The sequence below is a fragment of the Calliphora vicina genome, chromosome 2, assembly GCF_958450345.1.
Source record: "Calliphora vicina chromosome 2, idCalVici1.1, whole genome shotgun sequence".
Classification (NCBI taxonomy): domain Eukaryota; kingdom Metazoa; phylum Arthropoda; class Insecta; order Diptera; family Calliphoridae; genus Calliphora; species Calliphora vicina.
The window spans coordinates 137,975,155-138,001,522 of record NC_088781.1 but is presented as its reverse complement, the minus strand read 5'-3'; the positions used below and the strand labels follow the sequence as shown (position 1 = coordinate 138,001,522).

General features: G+C 27.1%; 1 protein-coding gene across 1 annotated transcript in view; it reads left to right on the top strand.

Annotated features, from left to right (window-relative positions):
- Nucleotides 1–26,368, top strand: part of GABA-B-R1 (gamma-aminobutyric acid type B receptor subunit 1) — a 279,241-nt gene that overhangs the window by 171,936 nt on the left and 80,937 nt on the right. Inside the window, exons 3-4 of the mRNA XM_065500985.1 lie at nt 19,111–19,245; nt 20,265–20,435. Of these exons, the coding sequence (XP_065357057.1) occupies nt 19,111–19,245; nt 20,265–20,435 (306 nt within the window). The remainder of the gene's footprint in view (nt 1–19,110; nt 19,246–20,264; nt 20,436–26,368) is intronic.

Sequence of the window (26,368 nt, the reverse complement as noted above, 5' to 3'; positions counted from 1 at the left end):
TAAAATCCTTTATATGTTGGCTTTCATCTGCTGTTAGTTTTATGTATGTAACCCCTTCCTTTCATCAGTTATGTTAATATTTCCCATTAAAGCCTTAATTATTATTAATCATACGCCTACAGCATACATCTATCTATATATATAAAAATGAAATGGTCCATGTATGTAATGGCATCAAGTGATAATGGCGGGAGCGATTTGGCTGATTTTTTTTTTATTCGATTCGAAATTTTCAGGAGATGGTTTGTAAAAAAAAATTAAAAAACTCCGAATTTTTTTTGAGTTCATAAGTCTGAGTACTTTTATTTTAAATTAGATTACTTATTTTAAATTAGATTACTTATTTAAATGTTTTCTTGTGCAATGTTTTTGAAATGTAATGCAAAATATTTTGAATTAGTTGGACTTAAAAATGGTGTCATTTTTAATAGTAACTAGTTCAGGTTCTAATTCAGATTCCAGTTCAGTTCTAGTTCAGTTCTAGTTCAGTTCTAGTTCAGTTCTAGTTCAGTTCTAGTTCAGTTCTAGTTCAGTTCTAGTTCAGTTCTAGTTCAGTTCTAGTTCAGTTCTAGTTCAGTTCTAGTTCAGTTCTAGTTCAGTTCTAGTTCAGTTCTAGTTCAGTTCTAGTTCAGTTCTAGTTCAGTTCTAGTTCAGTTCTAGTTCAGTTCTAGTTCAGTTCTAGTTCAGTTCTAGTTCAGTTCTAGTTCAGTTCTAGTTCAGTTCTAGTTCAGTTCTAGTTCAGTTCTAGTTCAGTTCTAGTTCAGTTCTAGTTCAGTTCTAGTTCAGTTCTAGTTCAGTTCTAGTTCAGTTCTAGTTCAGTTCTAGTTCAGTTCTAGTTCAGTTCTAGTTCAGTTCTAGTTCAGTTCTAGTTCAGTTCTAGTTCAGTTCTAGTTCAGTTCTAGTTCAGTTCTAGTTCAGTTCTAGTTCAGTTCTAGTTCAGTTCTAGTTCAGTTCTAGTTCAGTTCTAGTTCAGTTCTAGTTCAGTTCTAGTTCAGTTCTAGTTCAGTTCTAGTTCAGTTCTAGTTCAGTTCTAGTTCAGTTCTAGTTCAGTTCTAGTTCAGTTCTAGTTCAGTTCTAGTTCAGTTCTAGTTCAGTTCTAGTTCAGTTCTAGTTCAGTTCTAGTTCAGTTCTAGTTCAGTTCTAGTTCAGTTCTAGTTCAGTTCTAGTTCAGTTCTAGTTCAGTTCTAGTTCAGTTCTAGTTCAGTTCTAGTTCAGTTCTAGTTCAGTTCTAGTTCAGTTCTAGTTCAGTTCTAGTTCTAGTTCAGTTCTAGTTCAGTTCTAGTTCAGTTCTAGTTCAGTTCTAGTTCTAGTTCAGTTCTAGTTCAGTTCTAGTTCAGTTCTAGTTCAGTTCTAGTTCAGTTCTAGTTCAGTTCTAGTTCAGTTCTAGTTCAGTTCTAGTTCAGTTCTAGTTCAGTTCTAGTTCAGTTCTAGTTCAGTTCTAGTTCAGTTCTAGTTCAGTTCTAGTTCAGTTCTAGTTCAGTTCTAGTTCAGTTCTAGTTCAGTTCTAGTTCAGTTCTAGTTCAGTTCTAGTTCAGTTCTAGTTCAGTTCTAGTTCAGTTCTAGTTCAGTTCTAGTTCAGTTCTAGTTCAGTTCTAGTTCAGTTCTAGTTCAGTTCTAGTTCAGTTCTAGTTCAGTTCTAGTTCAGTTCTAGTTCAGTTCTAGTTCAGTTCTAGTTCAGTTCTAGTTCAGTTCTAGTTCAGTTCTAGTTCAGTTCTAGTTCAGTTCTAGTTCAGTTCTAGTTCAGTTCTAGTTCAGTTCTAGTTCAGTTCTAGTTCAGTTCTAGTTCAGTTCTAGTTCAGTTCTAGTTCAGTTCTAGTTCAGTTCTAGTTCAGTTCTAGTTCAGTTCTAGTTCAGTTCTAGTTCAGTTCTAGTTCAGTTCTAGTTCAGTTCTAGTTCAGTTCTAGTTCAGTTCTAGTTCAGTTCTAGTTCAGTTCTAGTTCAGTTCTAGTTCAGTTCTAGTTCTGTTCTAGTTCAGTTCTGATCTAGTTCTGTTCTAGCCTTAATTATTATTAATCATACGCCTACAGCATACATCTATCTATATATATAAAAATGTAATGGTCCATGTATGTAATGGCATCACGTGATAATGGCGGGAGCGATTTGGCTGATTTTTTTTTATTCGATTCGAAATTTTCAGGACATGGTTTGTAAAAAAAATTAAAAAATTCCGGGTAAAACTCGGAAATTTATTTTTTTGAGTCCAGTCAACTTTAATAAAAAAGCTCGCTAAAGTATGCAGTACAAATTTAGATATTTATGTGCAAATAAATAATAACAGGCAGGTGTATGTGGGTTGGAGAAACTTGAAGAACTAACATTAGTAAATGATACCGGTCGAAGCCGGGTGGGTCAACTAGTTTTTAATAAAATTGGAAAATCTATATGAAGTTTTGAAAAATTCTTAAAGTTCTTTTGAATACTGTTATTAAATAAATAAAGATTTTGCACAAAATACAATTTTCAAGTTAAGTGGATATTTAAATTTTTTTTTTAATTACAAAATTTTCTAGAAAACTATTTAAATCAGCTTAATTGGGAATTAAAATATTCAATTCAAAACAAATTTTAAAAAAAAATTAATTAAATATAAAAATTGTTTTTGATTTATTTAAATTAAAGCTATTATTTTAACCATGTAAATCTGTATTTATATTATTTTTTTATTATTTCTATAAACCTTTATATGTTAGCTTTCATTTGCTGCTATTTTTATATAACTAGCCCTTACCCTTCTTTAGTTATATGTATTTTTCCCATTTAAGCCATAATTAATATCAATCATACGCCAGCAGCATAAATTTTTTATTAAATTAAAAATTCTATAACAAAATTCAAAAAATCCATAAAAGTTATTTGAAATATCAATAGCAATTGAAACCAACTTAATAATTAAAATGCAATTTTCATGTAAATTGAATAAAAAAAAAGTTTTAGTTTTAAATAAATACCACAACATAAGTAATAATAAAAAGTGTATGGGTTAGTGTAGATATAATACTATTTTCTACTTTTAATAATAAATCAAGGTTTATGGATTTATTTATTTATTTGTTTGTTTTCAAAACCATTACCAATGTCAATAAAGAAATGGAATAACTATAATAAATACTTAATTTTTAGATAGCAAAGTAAATTCTACATTGAAAATTAATACAGCTAAAGAGATATCGGTAACTGGTATTATAAAGAGACATAAATAAATATGTATATTTGTCTAGTTTATTGTCTATTGAAGAGAATATTTAGTTGTGTTTTGTAGGAATTTATGTTTAATATAATAAACCTCGATTTATGGTCTCTTATTTCCATACATTCTTTCCTACTCTCTTGTAGGTTTTTTTTTCAATATTCACCTTCTCTTTCATTTATTGTTGTATTGTATTGTTGTATTTGAATAATTGCATGTTTAAGGTTTATTTCAAAGTCCTTGCTCTGGGGTCATAAAATGTATAACTATAGCTCGTTTTTCTTGCCTTTTTTTTAACTTAAGTAAAAAAAGGAAGTAAATGAAATGAAATTGCTTTAGTTGAGGGCTAAAGAAAAAGAAATGTGAACTTATAAATATAAAATATTTTTACTTTTTGTATTGTGTTTATTGTTGTGCTTTATAAGAAGCTATAATGCAAAACATGCAAAGTTCAAGTTTGAGGCAAAAGGGAAATTTTCTTTTCATAAACCCTAGAAAAATCAAATCAACACGAAATGTGCTAGAAACTAGCTACTGAAATGATATCAAGTTCAATATGCTATTAAACAAGGTTAAATTCTAGCGGTTTTGTTTGGAGTTTGGTAAAGCAAGGAAATGTTTTTTTTTTTTTTTGTGGAGTTTAAGGAAAGAGGTTAATGGTTTCATTTTAAATACTTTAAATCACATAATAACTCTGATTCCACTTTAAACGTCATTTTTTAAAGCTGCCTAAAAGTATGCTTTAGTTTATAATAGTTTAATAGTTTATGGCCCAAGACACCTAATTGCTTTAGTTTTTTCTTAATAACTTATACTGACCTACCTAAACGGAAGTTCATATGTTCTAGAAAGTTGTTTATTGAGATCTTAGGCACATTTTTGTAGTTAATTATTTCCTTGAATTTTGAACGGTTTGCTACCTATGGACCTGAACAGGGGAAAAAAGGTAAAAGAACATTTTTTTAAGTTTTTTGATTTTGATTTTGAAGATGAAGTTTTTTGATTTTATATAATCACAATTTTTTGTACTTTATGACAAGGGCTACAACTTTGCCTCAGAGAGTAAATCAAAATTCCGAACTGCTTGCAAGATATGAACCTGAGAAAATGATTACTTTTTTGCAAAAATGATACCGAGGCCCCAAATCTTTGGGGGCCTATAAAAAAAAGTGCATGTCTTTGGGCAAAACCGGGAGACACGGGTCTTTTTTATATACAGTGTTATGTATCATGATATAAATTTTTCTTATATCTATAAGCCTCTAATCACTTCATAATTACTTTCCTTTCTTCCTTAAATTTTGATTAATCTAATCAATTATTGGTCACTTGAGTTGGTTTTTTATGAGTTATGACCCCTTTTTTCTCATATTAAATATATTAACACTTTTATATTTAAAGCCATGGCCTGGCATGTGTGTTTTTGTACTCACAGACGTCCTTGTTTGTATTTAAAATGTAATTATTTTACGTTCTAATTGAAGAAGTTTTTGAAGCATAGAGGTTAAGTGGTTTTTGTGTTCAGCTGAATGGGGCAGCAAAGGAAACATCATGAAAGAAATGATTATAAATTGTGTACAAAAAGAAAGTTGTTTGGAAACTTATATATATGGTTTGTAAGATATTAAAAATAGTAAAATAATTAAACAAAAACTTGATAGAAGGTAGATAGAAGGGTTGGGAAGTTATGCATAAAATTTTCTCATATATTTTACACTATATTTCATAATAGAAATTTTAATATCTTAAGTAGTTTAACACAACTTATAATTTTTGTCGCTAGAATACTTTAAATTACCATAAAGTATATTTGAAACAATTTTTTTTTTTAATTTTTAGAAAATCTCAGAAATCATTTCTCATAACACAATCATTGCTGTTGGAATATCGTATTAACACTTAAATAGTCAAAGAGAAATAAGTGCTGATTAATGTAATCTATCTCATTTTATAACTAATTCGCAATTAAATTATACATTTAGAAAACACAAAGCAACAAGAAAAAAACTCAGATTTAGTTCTTGAAGTCATTTGTGAATAAAATTAACTATTATGCATTCATTTGAATTAAATATGTCTCCTATTATTTGAAACCTTTATATCTGAGCTTTCATTTGCTTCCATTCTCATTATTCTAACACTTTACCTTCCCAACTTATGTTAATTTTCCCCAAATATGTCACAATTAATAATAATCATACGCCCTCAAGAACAAGTTTTTAAAAAATCCATAAAAATTGCTTTGAAAATTAGCAGAAAGTAAAAAAAAACTTTTTAAAGCAAGGACAAATTCCATGTGAATTGAATAACAAAAATTATAAAATTTATTTTTTGATTTTAAAAATATTTCAGAAAAAAATCTTTAGAAAATTTACCAGCAGCTTTTTCCGGTATTTAGTATTATTATTACTTAAAATTTTCATTAAAACAAGTTATAGTAAAAATTTAAATAAAACAACACAGTATTTCTAAATTGAAATTACTGCAGCAACAGTTTTTCCAAACTCTAAACAAAATTTTTAGTCAATATTTCTGCTAACAAACTTTATTACCACAAACCTTCATATCTTAACTTTGATTTGCTTCTATTTTTAACATTCTAAGACTTTTCCTTCCCAACTTATGTTTATTTAACCAATATATAACTTAATTAATAACAATCATACGCCTCCAACATAAATTTGTAATAAAATTGGAAATTTTTATAGGAAATTTAAAAAAAAAAACTTAAAAAAAATACAAAAATTGTTTTAAATATAGACATAATTTGAAAAAGCTTTAAATTAAAAATTTGAATTTAAATTAGATTTAAAATAATGAAAATTAATTTTTGTGAATTTATAAATTTTTCGAAAATAAAAATCCTTAGAATATTTACCAACGGCTATGTTATGCTTTAAAATATTCAATTCAAAACAAATTTCTGTAAAAATCTAAATAAAACAAAAAAGTATTTATAAACTGAAATTACTGCTGCGACACTGTTTCCAAACTTTAGCCTGATATAATAAAATTTTGTAATCAATATTACTCATTTCAAACTTTATTACAATTAAAGCTGATATAATAACATTAATTTGCTTCTATTTTTAACATTCTAAGACTTTTCCTTCCCAACTTATGTTTATTTTACCAATATCTAACTTAATTAATAACAATCATACGCCTCCAACATACATTTTTAATAAAATTGGAAATTTTAGAGGAAATTTAAAAAAAATCATAAAAATTGTTTTAATTATTAACATTATTTAAAAAAATCTTTATATTACAAAAAACTTCATGTAAATTAAATTTAAAAAAAAATTTAGAATTAATTTTTGTGAATTTATCAACTTTTCTGTTATCAAAATCTTTAGACAATTCAGTAGCAGCTTTTTACGATTTAAAATATTCAATGAAAAACAAATTTCACTAACAGTTTTTAAAAAAATAAAAAAGTTTTTCTAAACTTTTCAAACTTCAAAGTCATATAATAAAATTTGTAAATAATATTACTACCTTGAAACATAATTATCATAAACCATCATATCTTAGCTTTATTTTGCTTCACTTTACTACATTCTAACATATTTCCTTTAGAAATTATGTGAATTTTCGCAATATTTATCTGAATTAATAACAATCATACGCCTCCAATATAATTTTTTTTAAAAATTAAAAACTTTATTTGAATTATCAAAAAAATTATACAAATTCCTTTATAAATTTACAATATTTGAAAAAAGCTTTATAATTAAATAGATTTGTAATTAAAAAATAAATTTAAAAATTTGTTTTTTCGACATTAAAAATTTTGGGGGAAAAAAATATTGAGAAAATTTTTCAGAAGCCCTATTAGATTTAAAATATTCAATACGAATTTAGTTTTAATATAAATCGAAACAAAATAGTTTTTTTTAAATTTAAGCTACCAAAGCAACAACTATTCCAAACTTTAGACTCATATTTGCTTTCATTTGCTTACATTTGCACTATGCTAAGACTTTTCCTTCCTAACATCTGATAATTTTTCCCATATTTATCTTAATTAATAACAATCATTCGCCCTCAACATCTATATATATAAAAACAAGTAAGGAAGTATGGTCGGTCAAGCCAGACCATATAATACCCTACACTAAGTAAAAGAGCAAAAACATTTTTCTTTTAAAATTTCAATAATTTATATTTTTGAGTGATTTTCGGAAGTGAGCCTTATATGGGGACTATGACCAATTATGGACCGATCACCATAAAATTAGGTCGTGTGATTTATGCCTATATGAAAGTTATTTATGTTGAATTTTGTGTATAAACCAACATTTTTAAGTGATTTATGCACGTTAAAGTGATTTTCGGAAGCGGGTCTATATGGGAGCTATGACTAATTATGGACCGATCGTAACAAAATTTGGTGACATGAATTTTGTGTATATAAAACTTATTTGGCGCGGAACTTGTGGAGATACATATATAAATTAAACATTTATGACCGATAAAGTCCAATTTCGGGAGGACATTTGTATGGGGGCTAGGTGAAATAGTGGACCGATTTCAGCCAGTTTCAATAGGCTTGGTCCTTGAGCCGAAAAAATTATATGTACCAAATTGCATCGAAATATCTTCAAAATTGCGACCTGTACTCTGCGCACAAGGTTTACATGGACAGCCAGCCAGCCAACCGACCAGACGGACGGAGGGACATCATTTAGTGGACTCAGAAAGTGATTCTAAGTCGATCGGTATACTTTAAGATGGGTGTTAGACTAATATTTTTGGCCGTTACAAACACCTGCACAAACGCATTATACCCTCCCCACTATGGTGGTGTAGGGTATAATGAAATGGTCCATGTATGTAATGGCGTCACGTGAGAACGACTGGACCGATTTGAAATTTTCAGGAGATGGTTTGTAAAGAAAAAAAATTAAAAAATTCCGGGTAAAACTCGGAAATATTTTTTTTTTTTGAGTCCAGTCATCTGTAATAAAAAAGCTCACTAAAGTATGCACTACAAATTTAGATATTTTATTTGCAAATAAATAATAACAGGCAGGTGTATGTGGTTTGGAGAAACTTGAAGAACTAAGTTTTTTCAACTAGTTTTTAATAAAAATGGAAATTTTGTAAGAAATTTAAAAAAAAATTATAAAAATTCATGACAGGTGAAATTTTATATTTTTTTTTCTAAAATTTAAAATTTTTCTGCAAAAAGAAAATTTTGAAAAATTCAGAAAAACTGTTATATGACTTCAAATATTCAATACAAAATAAGTTTTAGTACAAATCGAAATAAAACCAAACTTACATAAGACATTTCTGAAATAATATTTTAGCTTTCATTGGCTACTATTTTGTGTATTTAACCCCATCTCTTCCCAAGTTATGTTTATTTTCCTCATATTTATTATAATTAATATCAATCATACGCCTGCACTATATATTTTTAAAACAATTTTGAAGCTCTGTGTAATATTGCTGAATTTTCACTCATCCCTTCTTTATACTTTCGAGTGTTTTATTAGAGAAATTAACTACAATTGTCTTTTATGAACAGAATTACCTAAATACCACGTAGCTTCTTTTTTTCAAAACTTTCATTTTCCCTATTTTTTTCAACCACATACAATAAAGTCATAAAATAATTGTAGAAAACCTCTGTTGTAGCTGCTTTAATTTGACTGTCCTTACAATATGCTCAGGAAAAAAACTTGAGAGAAAGAATATTTAATTGCCTATGTAGGTGTTATGGAAAAACTAACACACATGTTGAAGAATTACAACATACATATTGTAAAAGATATCTACACTCCTACAGTCTAATAACCACGTCTACACATTTATTTTACAAAAGCTTTATATCCGATTTCTTTTTTTGTTGAAAATGTGCGTGTCCACATTCAATTAAATGAAAACCGCACATACATGAAGCAAATGTAGGTAAGTAATAAGAGAATATGTAAAACAAGTTTTAAGAAACGTGACTTTGTTTGTTTAATAATATTGAAATTTAGACATAGGCAGGTATGACAATTTGAAAGTAAGAAAAAAAGTTTGCATAACTCTTATTTTCTTGTATTATGAGTTAAAATATTAATTTTCCAACAAGTTTCTAAAAAAATCTAAATAAAAAATATATTTTTTCGAAACTGCGAAAAAAAATTCTCAAACTTTGGACTCTTATAATGAGATTTGTTTTCATATTTTTGCTTTAAAGTTTCCTAGTCATAAACCTCTCAGTTATTAGCTTTTATTTGGCAACATTTTCATCATTCTAACCCTTTAACTTTCCAACTTATATTTAGTTTTCCCAAATTTGCCATAATTAATATCAATCATACGCCCACAGTATAATTTTTTTAAAAATTAAAAATTCTATATGAAAAGTCTATAATTTAAAAAAAATTTCTTTGAATATTGACACTTATTTAAGCAAGCAAATAACTAGAAACAAATTTTATGCAAATTGCTACAAAAATGTAAAAAAAAAATTTTTTTTGGGAAAATTAAAAAAAATGTCTATAAACAAAAATTTACACAGTACACATACTATTACATTATGTTTTTTTAAATTTAATTAAAAACTAGTTAAACAATAGTTTAACGATATTTTTATTTTTTAATCTGTAACAAAATTGTTACCACACTTTAGGCCTTTCTACTAACCACGATATTAAATTATTACCATTCAAACTTTTCTTTTATAAACTCAGGAATTTTAGCTTACATTGGATACTATTTCTTGCTCTTTATCGCTTTCACTTGTGAAGTTATGTTCATTTCCTTAAAATTTGCCTTAATTAATATCAATCATACGCCTACAGCAGAGTTTTTTAATGAAATTAAAAATTCTATATGAAATTTAATAAAAATCAACAAAATTCCTTTGACTATATATATGAATTAAGTTAAAGTAAATAATTAAAAAGAAATTTTCATGTAAATTCCGAATTCATAATTTTATTTTGTGCGAAATGAAAAAATTTTCTATAAAAAAAATTCTTTATAAAAGTAGCTCTGTCATAATTTATAATATAGAAAAAAGCTATAATAAAAATTTTGAGAAATTGAATTTGTAAATGATAATTTTTTTTGGCAAATTTAAGCCCTTCTGCTAACCATTGAGCTTAAACTGCGGTATTTTGGATTTTCATCAGCAATTATTTTTAGCTCTTTAACACATTTTCTGGAAAAGTTATGCTTGTTTTTTCCAAATTTCTCATAATTAATAACAATCATACGCCTTCAGCAAAATTTTACTAAAATTAAAAATATCTTTATTAAATTTCCAAAAATTCAATAAAATTAATTTAGAGATTAACATGAATTAAATTAAACTTAATAATTACAAACAGAATACCACTATTGGTTGTCCTTGAAAAAAGCTACAATTTTAAATTAAATGTATATTTCCTTACACTTTTCTAAACCATTTAGCAACTATTTTTAGCTCTTTCCCTTTCCTACCTCATCTCTCTCTCTATAGAGCTTAATTGCAGATTTAAGCTCTCAAATTAAATAGCAGTGCTAATGAAAGTACTTCTTTTTCTAAAAAAAAGTGCTTTTGTCAAGTTAAGTAATTTCATTTTTTAAATAACATTTTAACATGCTAAATAACATTTTTGTATGGTGTTTTATTAATGTATTACATTTCCGTGTTTTAAATGAAATATAATTTAGGAAATAATTGTAATAATTACATAGCCAGAGAGTATAAACACTATTTTTAAATTAACAAGTTTAAAGGGTGTGTTAATGAAAACTAGAGATTTTAAAAATAAAACAAGAACTTAACATAAAACAAATGAAATTAATGAAATTAAAAATATAATTTAAAGGTTTTATATAATAAATAAACCTTAAAAATTTAATGTAATAAAAAATGTATATAGTTTATTAAATCATTGTTATAAAAAAAATCACTAAATTAATTAATATTAATCATACGCCTTAGTATGACCTTATGAAAGAATTTTAAAATTCTTAGCCAATTGAAGTATTTTAAAAAATTTTCTTTTCATTTTGTTTTAAATATAATGTCTAGTTTTAATTTGTTGTACAAAACGTGAACTTTTTTAATTAATATTAAATATATTTTAATTATTTAGCAGAAAACTCTTGATTATTTTTAATTGACTGTGTTTTTTAATTAGTTTTTTTTATAACTCAAAGGATTCTCTTTTATTTACTTTGCTTAAGTAAACATTTTTCTGTTTTATTAATTGTTGTCATTTATTTATTTTTGTGTCTTTATGAAGTAGTTGTTTTTCTGCGTTTTTTATGTTTGAAACATAATTCTGAGTACTTTTATTTTAAATTAGATTACTTATTTAAATGTTTTCTTGTGCTAAAAAGCTTTGCAATGTTTTTGAAATGTAATGCAAAATATTTTGAATTAGTTTGACTTAAAAATGGTGTCATTTTTCATAGTAACTAGTTCAGGTTCTAATTCAGATTCCAGTTCAGTTCTAGTTCAGTTCTAGTTCAGTTCTAGTTCAGTTCTAGTTCAGTTCTAGTTCAGTTCTAGTTCAGTTCTAGTTCAGTTCTAGTTCAGTTCTAGTTCAGTTCTAGTTCAGTTCTAGTTGAGTTCTAGTTGAGTTCTAGTTCAGTTCTAGTTCAGTTCTAGTTCAGTTCTAGTTCAGTTCTAGTTCAGTTCTAGTTCAGTTCTAGTTCAGTTCTAGTTCAGTTCTAGTTCAGTTCTAGTTCAGTTCTAGTTCAGTTCTAGTTCAGTTCTAGTTCAGTTCTAGTTCAGTTCTAGTTCAGTTCTAGTTCAGTTCTAGTTCAGTTCTAGTTCAGTTCTAGTTCAGTTCTAGTTCAGTTCTAGTTCAGTTCTAGTTCAGTTCTAGTTCAGTTCAGTTCTAGTTCAGTTCGAGTTCAGTTCTAGTTCAGTTCTAGTTCAGTTCTAGTTCAGTTCTAGTTCAGTTCTAGTTCAGTTCTAGTTCAGTTCGAGTTCAGTTCTAGTTCAGTTCTAGTTCAGTTCTAGTTCAGTTCTAGTTCAGTTCTAGTTCAGTTCTAGTTCAGTTCGAGTTCAGTTCTAGTTCAGTTCTAGTTCAGTTCGAGTTCAGTTCTAGTTCAGTTCTAGTTCAGTTCTAGTTCAGTTCTAGTTCAGTTCTAGTTCAGTTCTAGTTCAGTTCTAGTTCAGTTCTAGTTCAGTTCTAGTTCAGTTCTAGTTCAGTTCTAGTTCAGTTCTAGTTCAGTTCTAGTTCAGTTCTAGTTCAGTTCTAGTTCAGTTCTAGTTCAGTTCTAGTTCAGTTCTAGTTCAGTTCTAGTTCAGTTCTAGTTCAGTTCTAGTTCAGTTCTAGTTCAGTTCTAGTTCAGTTCTAGTTCAGTTCTAGTTCAGTTCTAGTTCAGTTCTAGTTCAGTTCTAGTTCAGTTCTAGTTCAGTTCTAGTTCAGTTCTAGTTCAGTTCTAGTTCAGTTCTAGTTCAGTTCTAGTTCAGTTCTAGTTCAGTTCTAGTTCAGTTCTAGTTCAGTTCTAGTTCAGTTCTAGTTCAGTTCTAGTTCAGTTCTAGTTCAGTTCTAGTTCAGTTCTAGTTCAGTTCTAGTTCAGTTCTAGTTCAGTTCTAGTTCAGTTCTAGTTCAGTTCTAGTTCAGTTCTAGTTCAGTTCTAGTTCAGTTCTAGTTCAGTTCTAGTTCAGTTCTAGTTCAGTTCTAGTTCAGTTCTAGTTCAGTTCTAGTTCAGTTCTAGTTCAGTTCTAGTTCAGTTCTAGTTCAGTTCTAGTTCAGTTCTAGTTCAGTTCTAGTTCAGTTCTAGTTCAGTTCTAGTTCAGTTCTAGTTCAGTTCTAGTTCAGTTCTAGTTCAGTTCTAGTTCAGTTCTAGTTCAGTTCTAGTTCAGTTCTAGTTCAGTTCTAGTTCAGTTCTAGTTCAGTTCTAGTTCAGTTCTAGTTCAGTTCTAGTTCAGTTCTAGTTCAGTTCTAGTTCAGTTCTAGTTCAGTTCTAGTTCAGTTCTAGTTCAGTTCTAGTTCAGTTCTAGTTCAGTTCTAGTTCAGTTCTAGTTCAGTTCTAGTTCAGTTCTAGTTCAGTTCTAGTTCAGTTCTAGTTCAGTTCTAGTTCAGTTCTAGTTCAGTTCTAGTTCAGTTCTAGTTCAGTTCTAGTTCAGTTCTAGTTCAGTTCTAGTTCAGTTCTAGTTCTAGTTCAGTTCTAGTTCAGTTCTAGTTCAGTTCTAGTTCAGTTCTAGTTCAGATTCTAGTTCAGATTCTAGTTCAGGTTCTAGTTCAGGTTCTAGTTCAGGTTCTAGTTCAGGTTCTAGTTCAGGTTATAGTTCAGGTTCTAGTTCAGGTTCTAGTTCAGGTTCTAGTTCAGGTTCTAGTTCAGGTTCTAGTTCAGGTTCTAGTTCAGGTTCTAGTTCAGGTTCTAGTTCAGGTTCTAGTTCAGGTTCTAGTTCAGGTTCTAGTTCAGGTTCTCAATATAAGTCTTTTTAGTGTTTTTTTTTAATTTCAATAAAAATTCCTAAAAATTTTAAATTGCCCTTTTTGTCTAAAGTCAGATAAAACATTTAGCTAATAGTTTCCCCAAAATTAAAAACTCATGCTGTTCATTTGGCCATTACTAAACAAATTAAGGCAATAAATTGTTTGCATAACTAAAGCAACAAACCAGCCTTAAAGAAACTTAAGTTCTTAATTTGGACAACAAACCAAATAGCAAGAATTTATACACCAAAAAAAAAACGAAGAAAATAAACAACATGCAACATGCTACGAATATTACTTTACACATTTAGCAGGAAATAGAAACCAAACTTTAGGCTTAAACTTACTGTACACACTAAACACCACCACATGAGACATGCAAGCAAGTTCATAAAGAAAGAAAATAAAATAAAATAAAATAAGCAGCAAATAAAAGGAAAAATATTAAAATATTCCCTAGCGGGGCATGTTGTTAATGTCTATAAAAATACAACAACAAAAAATAAATAAAAAACAAACATGCAACAGCATGCTCGGCTACACTGAGCAACATATGTGCGTGAAACAGTTATAAACCAGTTAAAGGTTTAGAGGCAAATGAAGGCTGGCTGTTGGAATAATAGGCGTTGTATTTGGGTTAGCTTTAGTAAGAAAATAAACTTGAAAAAGAATGTAGAAAAACTACAAGGTTCAGTTAAAGTAAAGGAAGGCCTTAAGCTTAATAATGTGTTTTAATATTATTGTATTAGCATAGTTTTAGGAGATTTCTGTTTGTATTTTTATAAGGTAAAACACTAAACAAAAATATGAAAAACAAGTAAGAGAGCTATAATCGGTTTTGGTGATTTTTATATAGCCTTCACCAAATTATAGTTTAAGATAAAGATTGAAAATATATTTAAAAAACATTTCAGAAAAAAATAAAAAATAAATTAAAAATTTTTTTAAAAAAAAAAATTTTAATTTTTTTTTTATATATTTTGCTGAGAATAATTTTATTAGTAAATTAAAATATTGGTGAAAAAAAATTGTAAGTAAAAAAAAATTCTGTGAAAAAATAAAACTTGGGTTAAAAGTATTTTTCCCGATTTTGACCTATTATAGGTCCGAATTTGTATTTCACTATATATGTCGTTGGAAAGGTCATTGAAATATCTATCATTAGATATCTATATTGTCCATATTAATGACTTTGTAATTTATATATAGATCAAAATAGGTCAAAAATAAAAGTAGTCGAGGATTCTTGCTTGTAGTTTAGCTATTTGTGGCCTGATTTTCTCGAATTTAAATATCAGCCTAACCGGGACTATAGCAAATATATGGATGTATGAATCATGTATGTAAAATATCTGGGGGCTTCGGAAACTTGATTTCAACATACAGTCGGACAGACATAACTACAAACAAGTAAGAGTGCTATATTCGGCTGTGCCGAATCTTATACTTAAAAATATTTTTTTAAACAAAATTATTTTTTTTTTAAATTGTTTTTAAAATTTTTTTTTCACAAATTGTTTTTTAAATTTTTTTCACAAATTGTTTTTAAATTTTTTTTTTTATTTAAAAAAAAAAAAATTTTGGGAAAAAGAATTTATGAAATAAAATTTTTTTTGATGAAAAAAAAATTGTCTACCCTTGCCACTCATGGCGAAGGGTATAAATATAAATTTCTCCAACTTTGACTTCTCTCACATCCCTTACTTTTGACTTTTACTTTCTACATTATAAAGTATACTTTTAGGCATAATACTCTCTCATCATTTGCATTATATGCCATCATTAGGGTCGTTAACATAAATGTTTTAAATCTAAAGCAAAAAAACTTGCTTATTTAGCATGCTTTTAGGCAACAATTTTTCTTTTTTCGGTTTATTGTTTTATTATATTTTATGTTGTACACACAAAAAACCCAGACTAAAATCTCTTTAAGCAAATCTAAAGTAATTCTATTTGCTTTTTCTTATTGTTGAATAACTTTAAGTCTCAAATAAAAACACAAATCCCCAAAAAAATTATATAAAAATGCAGCAAAAGAAAGCTAAAATGTCGTATGTTTTAGTTTTGTTTTAAAGATTGCTTAGCTTGCATGTCTGTCATGCTATTTATGTTTGTGTTAACGTTCATGTTTATGTTCTTGTTCATGTTCGTTTACTAAAATGTATTTAAATTTTGTGTTAATTTTTCTCATTTAAAATTTCACAAGTTTCAGTTTCAGTTTGCGTGCGCCCTTGTCTCACCTTGACACTGTTTACGACTGTGACCTAAGAATTTTTATGTAATGTTGGTTGTTGTTGGTTGTAGTACTAATGTTGTTGTTGTTGTTAATGGTTTTTAAACTTTCTAAGTTAAACTTTCATTGAAATTCAACTGATTTTTAACATGTGTTTTTTATTAATATTTTTTTAAGTTAAAGGCCACCTTTAGTCATTTACATTAAAACCTATATACAGCAGACATGAAAATGTTAAAAAAAAATATTTTATAATGCACTTACTCAAAATTATATTAAAATAATTGCAAAGGCATTTTAACGCATTTTAAAAGATAAGAGATTAAAAGTGATTTTTATATTTCCATAAAATGTTTACTTTATTTAAATTTCCATTAGTTAAGTTTAACAACAGTTAAACGTAGTACTCGTAACTAAATTTCAAATATTACAATTACATATTAATATTTTTATTTAAACTTGTCTCAGCTTAGTTTAAACTAAGTTTAATTATCTTTAAAACCAGTATATCTGCTCATTTTAATGGTAAACTATTGTTATAGCTCGTTAAATTGATATATTTAATAGGCATTTACAATTATTTATAAATTTCCTTACTTAAACTTTTCAAAACTTAGTTTAAACTAAGTTTAACTACAATTAAAGCTAGTTTAATGTTCTATTTTCATTTAATACTAAACTTAATAACTACTAAATTACAAATATAACAATTATATGTTAAAACTATTACTTAAACTTGTGTCGGCTTAGTTTAAACATAGTTTAACCACCTATAAATCCAGAATATCTGCTAATTTTAATGGTAAACTATTGCTAAACTTCATTAAATTGAATTCTTAAATAGGCTTTTACAATTATTTATTAATTTCCTTACTTAAACTTTTCTCAGCTTAGTTTAAACTTCGCTTAACCGCAGAGAAGTCCAGTTTATGGGCTACTTTAAATATAACCCAAAGTTAATATTCGTTATCTTGAAATTCTTACTGAAAGTTTAATGTTATGTGCAATTATCAGAACTTAAACTTGTCGCAGCTTGGATTAAACTTAGTTTAACTGCAGTTAAATCTAGTACTCGTAACTAAATTCAAAATATGACAATTACATATTAATCTTTGAACTTAATCTTGTCTCAGCTTAGTTTAACCACCTTTAAATCCAGAATATCTGCTAATTTTAATGGATAACTATTGCTAAAGTTCATTAAATTGAATTATTTAATAGGCATTTACAATTATTTATTAATTTCCTTACTTAAACTTTTCAAAACTTAGTTTAAACTCAGTTTAACTACAACTAAAGCCAGTTTAAAGTTATATTTTCATTTTATACTAAACTTAATAGCTACTTAATTACAAATATAACAATTATATATTAAAACTATTACTTAAACTTGTGTCGGCTTAGTTTAAACTTCATTTAATCGCAGACAAATCCAGTTTATCGACTACTTTAATTATAAACCAAAGTTCATGTCCGTTATCTTGAAATACTTACTGACAGTTTGCACATAATTAAATTATCAGAACTTGAACTTGTCTCAGCTCGGCTTAAACTTAGTTTAACTGCAGTTGAAGCCAGTTTAAAGGCTTATTTTAAGCTTAAATTGTGCTTCTTTATTCAGTCCAGTTTTAGCTTCAATCGTGGTTCTTTCTTTAGTCCCAATTTAGCTTAAATCGTGGTTCATTATTTAGTCCAGTTTTAGCTTCAATCTTGGTTCTTTATTTAGTCCAGATTTAGCTTCAATCGTGGTTCTTTATTTAGTCTAGTTTTAACATCAATCGTGGTTCTTTATTTAGTCCAGTTTTAGCTTCAATCGTTGGTTGTTTATTTAGTCCAGTTTTAGCTTCAATCGTGGTTCTTTATTTAGTCCAGTTTTAGCTTTAATCTTGGTTCTTTATTTAGTCCAGTTTTAGCTTCAATGGTGGTTCTTTATTTAGTCCTGGTTTAGCTTTAATTATGGTTCCTTATTTAGTCCAGTTTTAGCTTCAATCGTGGTTCTTTATTTAGTCCTATTTTAGCTTCAATCTTGGTTCTTTATTTAGTCCTGTTTTAGCTTCAATCTTGGTTCTTTATTTAGTCCAGTTTTAGCTCCAATTATGGCTCTTTATTTAGTCCAGTTTTAGTTTCAATCGTGGCTCTCTATTTAGTCCAGTTTTAGCTTTAATCTTGGTTCTTTATTTAGTCCAGATTTAGCTTCAATCGTGGTTCTTTATTCAGTCCTGGTTTATCTTCAATGGTGGCTCTCTATTTAGTCCAGTTTTAGCTTTAATCTTGGTTCTTTATTTACTCCAGTTTTAGCTTCAATCATGGTTCTTTATTTAGTCCAGTTTTAGCTTTAATCTTGGTTCTTTATTTAGTCTAGTTTTAGCTTTAATCTTGGTTCTTTATTTACTCCAGTTTTAGCTTCAATCTTGGTTCTTTATTTAGTCTAGTTTTAGCTTTAATCTTGGTTCTTTATTTAGTTCAGTTTTAGCTTCAATCATGGTTCTTTATTTAGTCCAGTTTTAGCTTTAATCTTGGTTCTTTATTTACTCCAGTTTTAGCTTCAATCATGGTTCTTTATTTAGTCCAGTTTTAGCTTCAATCTTGGTTCTTTATTTAGTCCAATTTTAGCTCTAGTCTTCGTCATTTATTTAGTTCAGTTTTAGTTTCAATCGTGGTTCTTTATTTTGTCCAGTTTAAGCTTCAATCTTGGTTCTTTATTTAGTCCAATTTTAGCTCTAGTCTTCGTCATTTATTTAGTTCAGTTTTAGTTTCAATCGTGGTTCTTTATTTTGTCCAGTTTTAGCTTCAATCGTGGTTCTTTGTTTAGTCCCAATTTAGCTTCAATCATGGTTCTTTATTTAGTCCAGTTTTAGCTCTAGTCTTGGTTCTTTATTTACTCCAGTTTTAGCTTCAATCTTGGTTCTTTATTTAGTCCAATTTTAGCTCTAGTCTTCGTCCTTTATTTAGTCCAGTTTTAGTTTCAATCGTTGTTCTTTATTTTGTCTAGTTTTAGCTTCAATCGTGGTTCTTTGTTTAGTCCCAATTTAGCTTCAATCATGGTCCTTTTTTTAGTCCAGTTTTAGCTCTAGTCTTGGTTCTTTAGTTAGTCCAGTTATAGCTTCAATCGTGGATCTATATTTAGTCCAGTTTCAGCCTTAATCGCGGTTCTTTATTCCAGTTTTTGCTTCGATCGTGGTTTTTTATTTAGTCCAGTTTTAGTTTTATTTTAAAAAAAAATTACTTTTAGATTTAATAGTTTCATTTTGGTATCTCTGTTAATAATTTCTATTGTTTTCTTTCCTTTCCAGTGTGAACCTGGTCTGGGTGCCAGCGTAATGTACAATCTACTCTATAATAAACCACAAAAACTCATGTTATTGGCCGGTTGCAGTACCGTCTGTACAACAGTTGCCGAAGCCGCAAAAATGTGGAATCTCATAGTGGTAAGTTAATGAAAATATTTTCATTTCCATAAAATACAAAAAGTAGAATAAAACTTTACATGCTAAACTCATAAAGAAACTAACCAACTAACTAATAAGATTTATTAAAAACAAGCATTTAAAGAAAACAATGAAAAGAAAAGTTTAAAGAAAAAAGAAAAAAAACTTACAGAGAAAGAAAAATAAGTCTTATTTAAGCTGTTAGCAGTTTAATATTTGTTTAAAGTTTTTTTTTTTAACACAAACAAAGTTTAAGTTTTTTCTTGTTTAAATAATCATATGAATTATTGTTCGACTCTGTGGCTGTCGGATGGCGTCTGGTTTAAAACAACAACAGCAAAACTTTCAAAAACTTTGAAAATAATTCAGGCATACATTTTTGTTATACATACATACGTATGTATGTATGTATTACTCAAAAATTCAAGTATGTTTTTGTAACGCTTTTTGTTAAAAACAAAAGATATGTGAATAAATACCTCTACTCAAGCTTTAACTAAAACACAAACAAAAACTACAAATAAACACTAGTTACAGTAGTTCGAAAATGTGTAAAAAAAGATTAATAAATTTAGTACGTGACACTTTTGAATCTCATCTTCGGTCTACTTAAATTCTAGTCTTTTTTAAAATACATTCAAAGAAAAGAACTTTTTAAAAACTCAAAACTATCTGTCATTCATATTTTTCTTGCCTTTAGCCCACTGTGCCTACCAAAAAAAGATTCCATTCCATTCATATTTTTATTTTCTATTTTACGTTACGTTAAAGTGTTTCTCTCTCGTTACTTACACTTGCACTTAAGTATAGTTGTTTTTCTGTTGTTGTTCTATTGTTTTGTTTTCCATTTCTTTTTAACAGGTATTAAAATTTATTCTTCTATTTATGTAAACTTTTCTTGTGTGAAAAGTTTACTTCCCTAGAAGCTGTGTGTGTGTGTGTGGGTGTTAAAAAATAAATAATATTTTGTTTTTATTTTTTTAAAAAATAAATTTTCCATTTTCTTTATTCTTTTGCAGCTATGTTATGGCGCCTCATCACCTGCATTATCCGATCGTAGCCGTTTTCCTACATTATTTCGTACCCATCCCTCGGCTACGGTACATAATCCCACTAGAATTAAGTTAATGAAAAAATTCGGTTGGTCACGTGTGGCCATTTTGCAGCAGGCCGAAGAAGTTTTCATATCGGTGAGTAGTAATGAATGTTATTTGGTTTAAAGTTTATTGTTTTTTTTTCTTCAATTAATAAATTCTAGTGTCTTTTGGTTGATGGTAGTCTGCTCGTTGATTATAGTGTATTTATTACTTTTACTATAACTATAGTCTACTTGTTGACTACAATCAACTGAATAGACTGATGACTACAGGTTCACCATTAATATGAAATTGGTTGCATGATTTATTTAAAAAAAACAAAATTTCCAGGAAATTTTTTGAAATTTATTTTTTTTTTTACAAAAATTTAGTTTAAACTTAATTTAACCACCGTTAAGCAGTTTATCTGCTTGCAAATATAATTTAAAATCATGAATATATTAGTTTCGTTACTTAAACTTGCATTAGCTGAGTTTAAACTTAGTTTAACTGCAGTTAAAGGCGGTTTAACGTCCAATTTTTATGTTACACATAATCTAATCACATTTAAGTTGAAAATATTGCAATTCTATTTAACTATCATTACTTAAACTTGTCTCAGCTAAATCCGGTTTAGCATCTTATTTTAGTTTTTTAGCTTAACAGAATTTAAAATATTGAAATTATATGTTAATATACTTACTTAGACTTGTCTCAGCTTAGTTTAAACTAAGTTTAACTACAGTTAAATCCGGTTTAGCATCTTATTTACATAAAATCGCATTTATATCTCAAGTATTACAATTCTTTATAACCCTCATTACTTAAACCTGTCTCAAGATAATTTAAACTTAGTTTAACCACAGTTACAATAAATCCAGTTTAGCGTCTTATTTAATTTTTTAGCATAATGGAAATTCAATATTAAAATTGTATCGTAATCTAATCACTTAAACTTGTCTCAGCTTAATTTAAACTAAGTTTAACTACAGTTAAATCAGGTTTACCGTGTTATTCAACCGTAAAGAATTAAAATATTAAATTATATGTTAATATAATTACTTAAACTTGTCTCAGCTTAGTTTAAACTAAGTTTAACTACATTTACATCTAGTTTAGCAACTGATAAGCTTTTAAAATTATTAAAAAATTATCACATTACTCAAACAATATTTACAATTATATATTAAAATCAGTACTTAACTTTCCCTTAGCCTAGTTTAAACTCAGTTTAACTATAGTTAAAGCAAGTTTAAGGTCCCTTTTTCATTTTATACTGTGGATAATCGTTACTTGATTTAATATATTTAACCCTTACTTAAACTTGACTGAGTTTAGTTTAAACTTAGTTTAACTACAGCCAATATTATTTTAAAGTTTACTTTTACTATTATACTATAACTAATCACAGCTAAATTAAAAATAAAAGATATACTATACTATACATATACTAATTTCTATACTTAAGCTTCCCTTAGCTTAGTTTAAACCTAGTTTAACTATAAATAAATTACGTTTAAGGTCTCATTTTCATGTTATATCGTAGGTTATTGAAACTTAATCGAAATATTACAATTAAATATTAAAATCATTATTTAAACTTGGACAAGTTTAGTTTAAGCTTAGTTTAACTACAGCTAATGCTAGTTTAAAGTGTAATTTTATTGTTATACTATAACTAATTGCAACCAAATTAAAAATGAAAAATGTGTATATTAATTTCATTGCTTAAACTTTCCTTAGCTTAGTTTAAGCTTAGTTTAACTATAAATAAAGTGCGTTTAAGGCCTAATTTTAACTACTGGCTACTAAATTAAAAATGAATATTGCATATATTAATTTTATTACTTGAACTTTCTTTAGCTTAGTTTAAACTTAGTTTAACTATAAATTAAACGCGTTTAAGGTCTCATTTGCATGTTTTACTATAGGTAATCGTAAATTAATATAAAATATTATAATGATATATTAAAATCATTACTTAAACTTGGATAAGTTTATTTTAAACATAGTTTTACTACAGCTAATACTAGTTTAACGTGTAATTTTATAGTTATACTATAACAAATCGCAACTACATTAAAAATTATATATGTATATATTAATTTCATTACTTAATCTTACCCTAGCTTAGTTTAAACTTAGTTTAACTATAGACAAAGTGTGTTTAAGGCATCATTTTTATATTGTACTGTGGATAATCGTAAATATGTTTAAAAAATTACAATTATATATTAAAATCATTACTTAAGTTTAAACTAAGTTTAACTACAGCTAATACTAGTTTAACGTGTAATTTTATAGTTATACTATAACAAATCACAACTACATTAAAAATTATATATGTATATATTAATTTCATTACTTAATCTTACGCTAACTTAGTTTAAACTTAGTTTAGCTATAAACAAAGTGCGTTTACGGTATCATTTTCATGTTGTACTGTGGATAGTCGTAAATTAGTTTAAACAATTACAATTATATATTAAAATCATTACTTAAGCTTGAGTAAGTTTAGTTTAAACTAAGTTTAACTACAGTTAATGCTAGTTTAACCTGCAATTTTATATTTATACTATAACAAATCGCAACCAAATTAAAAATGAAAAATTTATATATTAATTTCATTACTTAAACTTACCCCAGCTTAGTTTAAACTTAGTTTAACTGCAAATAAAGCAAGTTTAGTGACAAATTTTTATGTTATTCTATAGCTAGCTGTAATTAGCTCTTTTTACTATTATATTTTAATATTATTACTTAAACTTACCTCAACTTAGTTTAAACTTAGTTTAACTACCTTTGAACAAAGTTTAGCAGCTCATTTAAGTTTTAAATTATAGTTAAAGTTCATTAAATTTAATTTCTTAATTTATTTTCAATTCTGTAATATTAACATTTTGTAGTATTTGCTAAGTTAGAAGTGCATATTGAGAAACGTAACATTATTTAAATCAACATTAAATATTATTTCTTTTATCTACAAGTATGAACAAATAAAATAACACAAAGAAACGAAATAAATGTAATAATACCACAAAAATCTCAATCAATAGCTAAAATTATATATAGATAAAGGCACGTTATGGGAGAATTTGGGTTTGAAATAGGCAGAATATTGGGATAAGGTGAAAGTGATAACAATTTTCCATATATTCAAAGAAAATCAGCCACATAAAGACATGTATTTCCAAAAAAAATAGCAGCAAATCCAATCATACAAATAAAACGTATTTACACAAAGGGTAACAAACACAAGCATACAAATGTATGTAAAGTATTTGGGTATTTTATGTTACTGCCAGAAAACAAATATTAACAAAAATGTTTACTACCTCAAAATAAATACATTTTACGCATAAATCGGCCATATGTATGAGTCTGCCTGTGTGTAGGTAAATTGTATGAAAGCTTTACCGAAAGCTTGAATGTTTTTCTATATGTTTGTAAAGGTTTTAAAGGATATAACAGAAAAAGGAAAGACAAAAATACATACACACTTCAAAAAAAAAAAGAATGAAAGAAGCTGTTGCTTTGGCTGTATGCTGCCATTTGTTTCAGACACATTGTTAGCGAATACACTATACATAAATACATATATAAACAGACATACTTATGTATAGGAAAGCCTGTAGGTATGCCTGTGTTTGTATATCCTTTTACATCCTGTCGCAATTTAACCCTTAGCAACACTTTGTATACCTTTACTTTTTATTTTTCTCTTTTGCTAGAGTCTGTTCTTTAACACAAACGTGTTCCAAATACGAGAAAATTGGGCAAAAAAATACTGAAAATAGTCAAGTTGAATAAATGAAATTTATAGATAAACGAATTCGCATCATTTTTTGGCATTGGGTGGCTTTTCTTTTCGCATACTTCTCATCTTTGTAAAGAATTTTGGGGAGAAAATGTATAATGTCATATGCTATAATGAATATATATAGACATACAAACTGCGCATTAATATTTGTAAGAATATGCTGAGCTGTAGACAAAGCGGTTTCCTATCAGTCAAAACTAACTAACTAATACAGTTGCCAATCGAACACCACCGATATCATTTAAATCACAAACCTAAGAAAAAAGTTATAGCCTCAAAACTAAAATATGTTATAATTCATATTAATCATACGCCCCATATTAGCGTATTTTGCTAGAATTTAGTAATTAATCTATAACTTTTGAAATAATTCATATATTTTCAAGCTGCTTTTTGAATTCAATAAAAGACACTTTTTTCGTTACACAGAAATCTAAATAATGGACTTTTATTAATTTTAATAATTTTTTCTTAACACTTAAAGTTAGGCTGACTTTAAATTGCATTTATTCATAAACTGCATTTAATAAATAAACTGAACTTTACTAAGAAAAAATTAAATAAACTAAAATCAAATTTGTAACAACGTTCGCTAGAATTTAGTAAGCAAGCTTTAAGTATTGAATATTTTTTTCAAGCTGTTTTTGCGTTCAATAAAAGACACTTTAGACTATAAATAGAAAGCAAAATATTACAACATGTCCAGCAATATCAAAAACCAGGAAGAGTTGAAAAATCATTTTGATATTAATTTCTAAGTAGAAATCAGAAAAAGTTGTGCATGACATACTCTTTCAAAATAAAATCATTATATAGCTAAAAGTGTTATCTATCGAATGCCATTGATTTCATTGAAATCAGAAACCCAAGAAAAAAGTTATAACCAAAAAACTAAAATATGCCATAATTAATATTAATCATACGCCACATATTATCATATTTTGCTTGAATTTAGTAATTGATCTATAACATTTGAAAGAATAAATATATTTTCAAGCAGTTTTTTGAATGCAATAAAAGACACTTTAGTCGTTACAAAGAAAATAAAATAATAGAAATATATCAACAAGAACCAGAGCCGGGAAAAGGTAAAAATAAATTTTCATAATTTTTTTTTTTAAATATAAGGTTATAATCATTAATTAAACATCATTTAACTTAGTTTAAACTTAGGTTAACTACAGCTAAAGCACAAATTAATTGTCATTTTCATGTTATACTTGGGTAGTCGTAACTTAATTTAAAATATTACATACATATATATAATCATTACTTAAACTTTAACAAGTTTAATTTGAACTTAGTTTAACTACAGCTAAAGCTAGTTTAACGTGTAATTTTATTGTTATACTATAACAAATCGCAACAGAATTAAAAACTAAAGATGTATATATTAATTTCATTACTTAAACTTTCCTTAGCTTAGTTTAAACTTAGTTTAACTAAAAATACAGCAAGTTTAGTGACTAATTTTTATGTTATTCTATAGCTAGCTCTAACAAACTTTTAAATATTACTATTATATATTAATAAAGTTATTTAAACTTGACTTAGTTTAGTTTAAACATAGTTTAACTGCAGCTAATACTAGTTCAACGTTTAATTCTATTGTTATACTATAACTAATCAGAACTAAATTAAAAATGAAAGATGTATATATTAATTGCATTAATTAAACTTAAACCATCTTAGTTTAAACTACAGCTAAAGCTAGTTTAATGTGTAATTTTATTCTTATACTATAACAAATAGCAACAAAATTAAAAATGAAAGATGTATATATTAATTTCATTACTTAAACTCTCCTTAGCTTAGTTTAACCTTAGTTTAACTACAAATAAAGCAAATTCAGTGACTAATTTTTATGTTATTCTATAGCTAGCTGTAATTAACTTTTAAATATTACTGTTATATATTAATAATGTTATTTAACCTTGACTTCCTTTAGTTTAAACATAGTTTAACTACAGCTAATACTAGTTCAACATTTAATTTTATTGTCATACTATAACTAATCAGAACTAAATTAAAAATGAAAGATGAATATATTAATTGCATTAATTAAACATAAACCATCTTAGTTTAAACTTATAGTTAAACTAAACTATAAATAAATGCAGTTTAGTGACTAATATTTATGTTATTGTATAGTTAGCTGTAACTAAATTTAAATTATTGCAATTATATATTAATATTATTACTTAAACTTATCTCAGACAAGAAATGT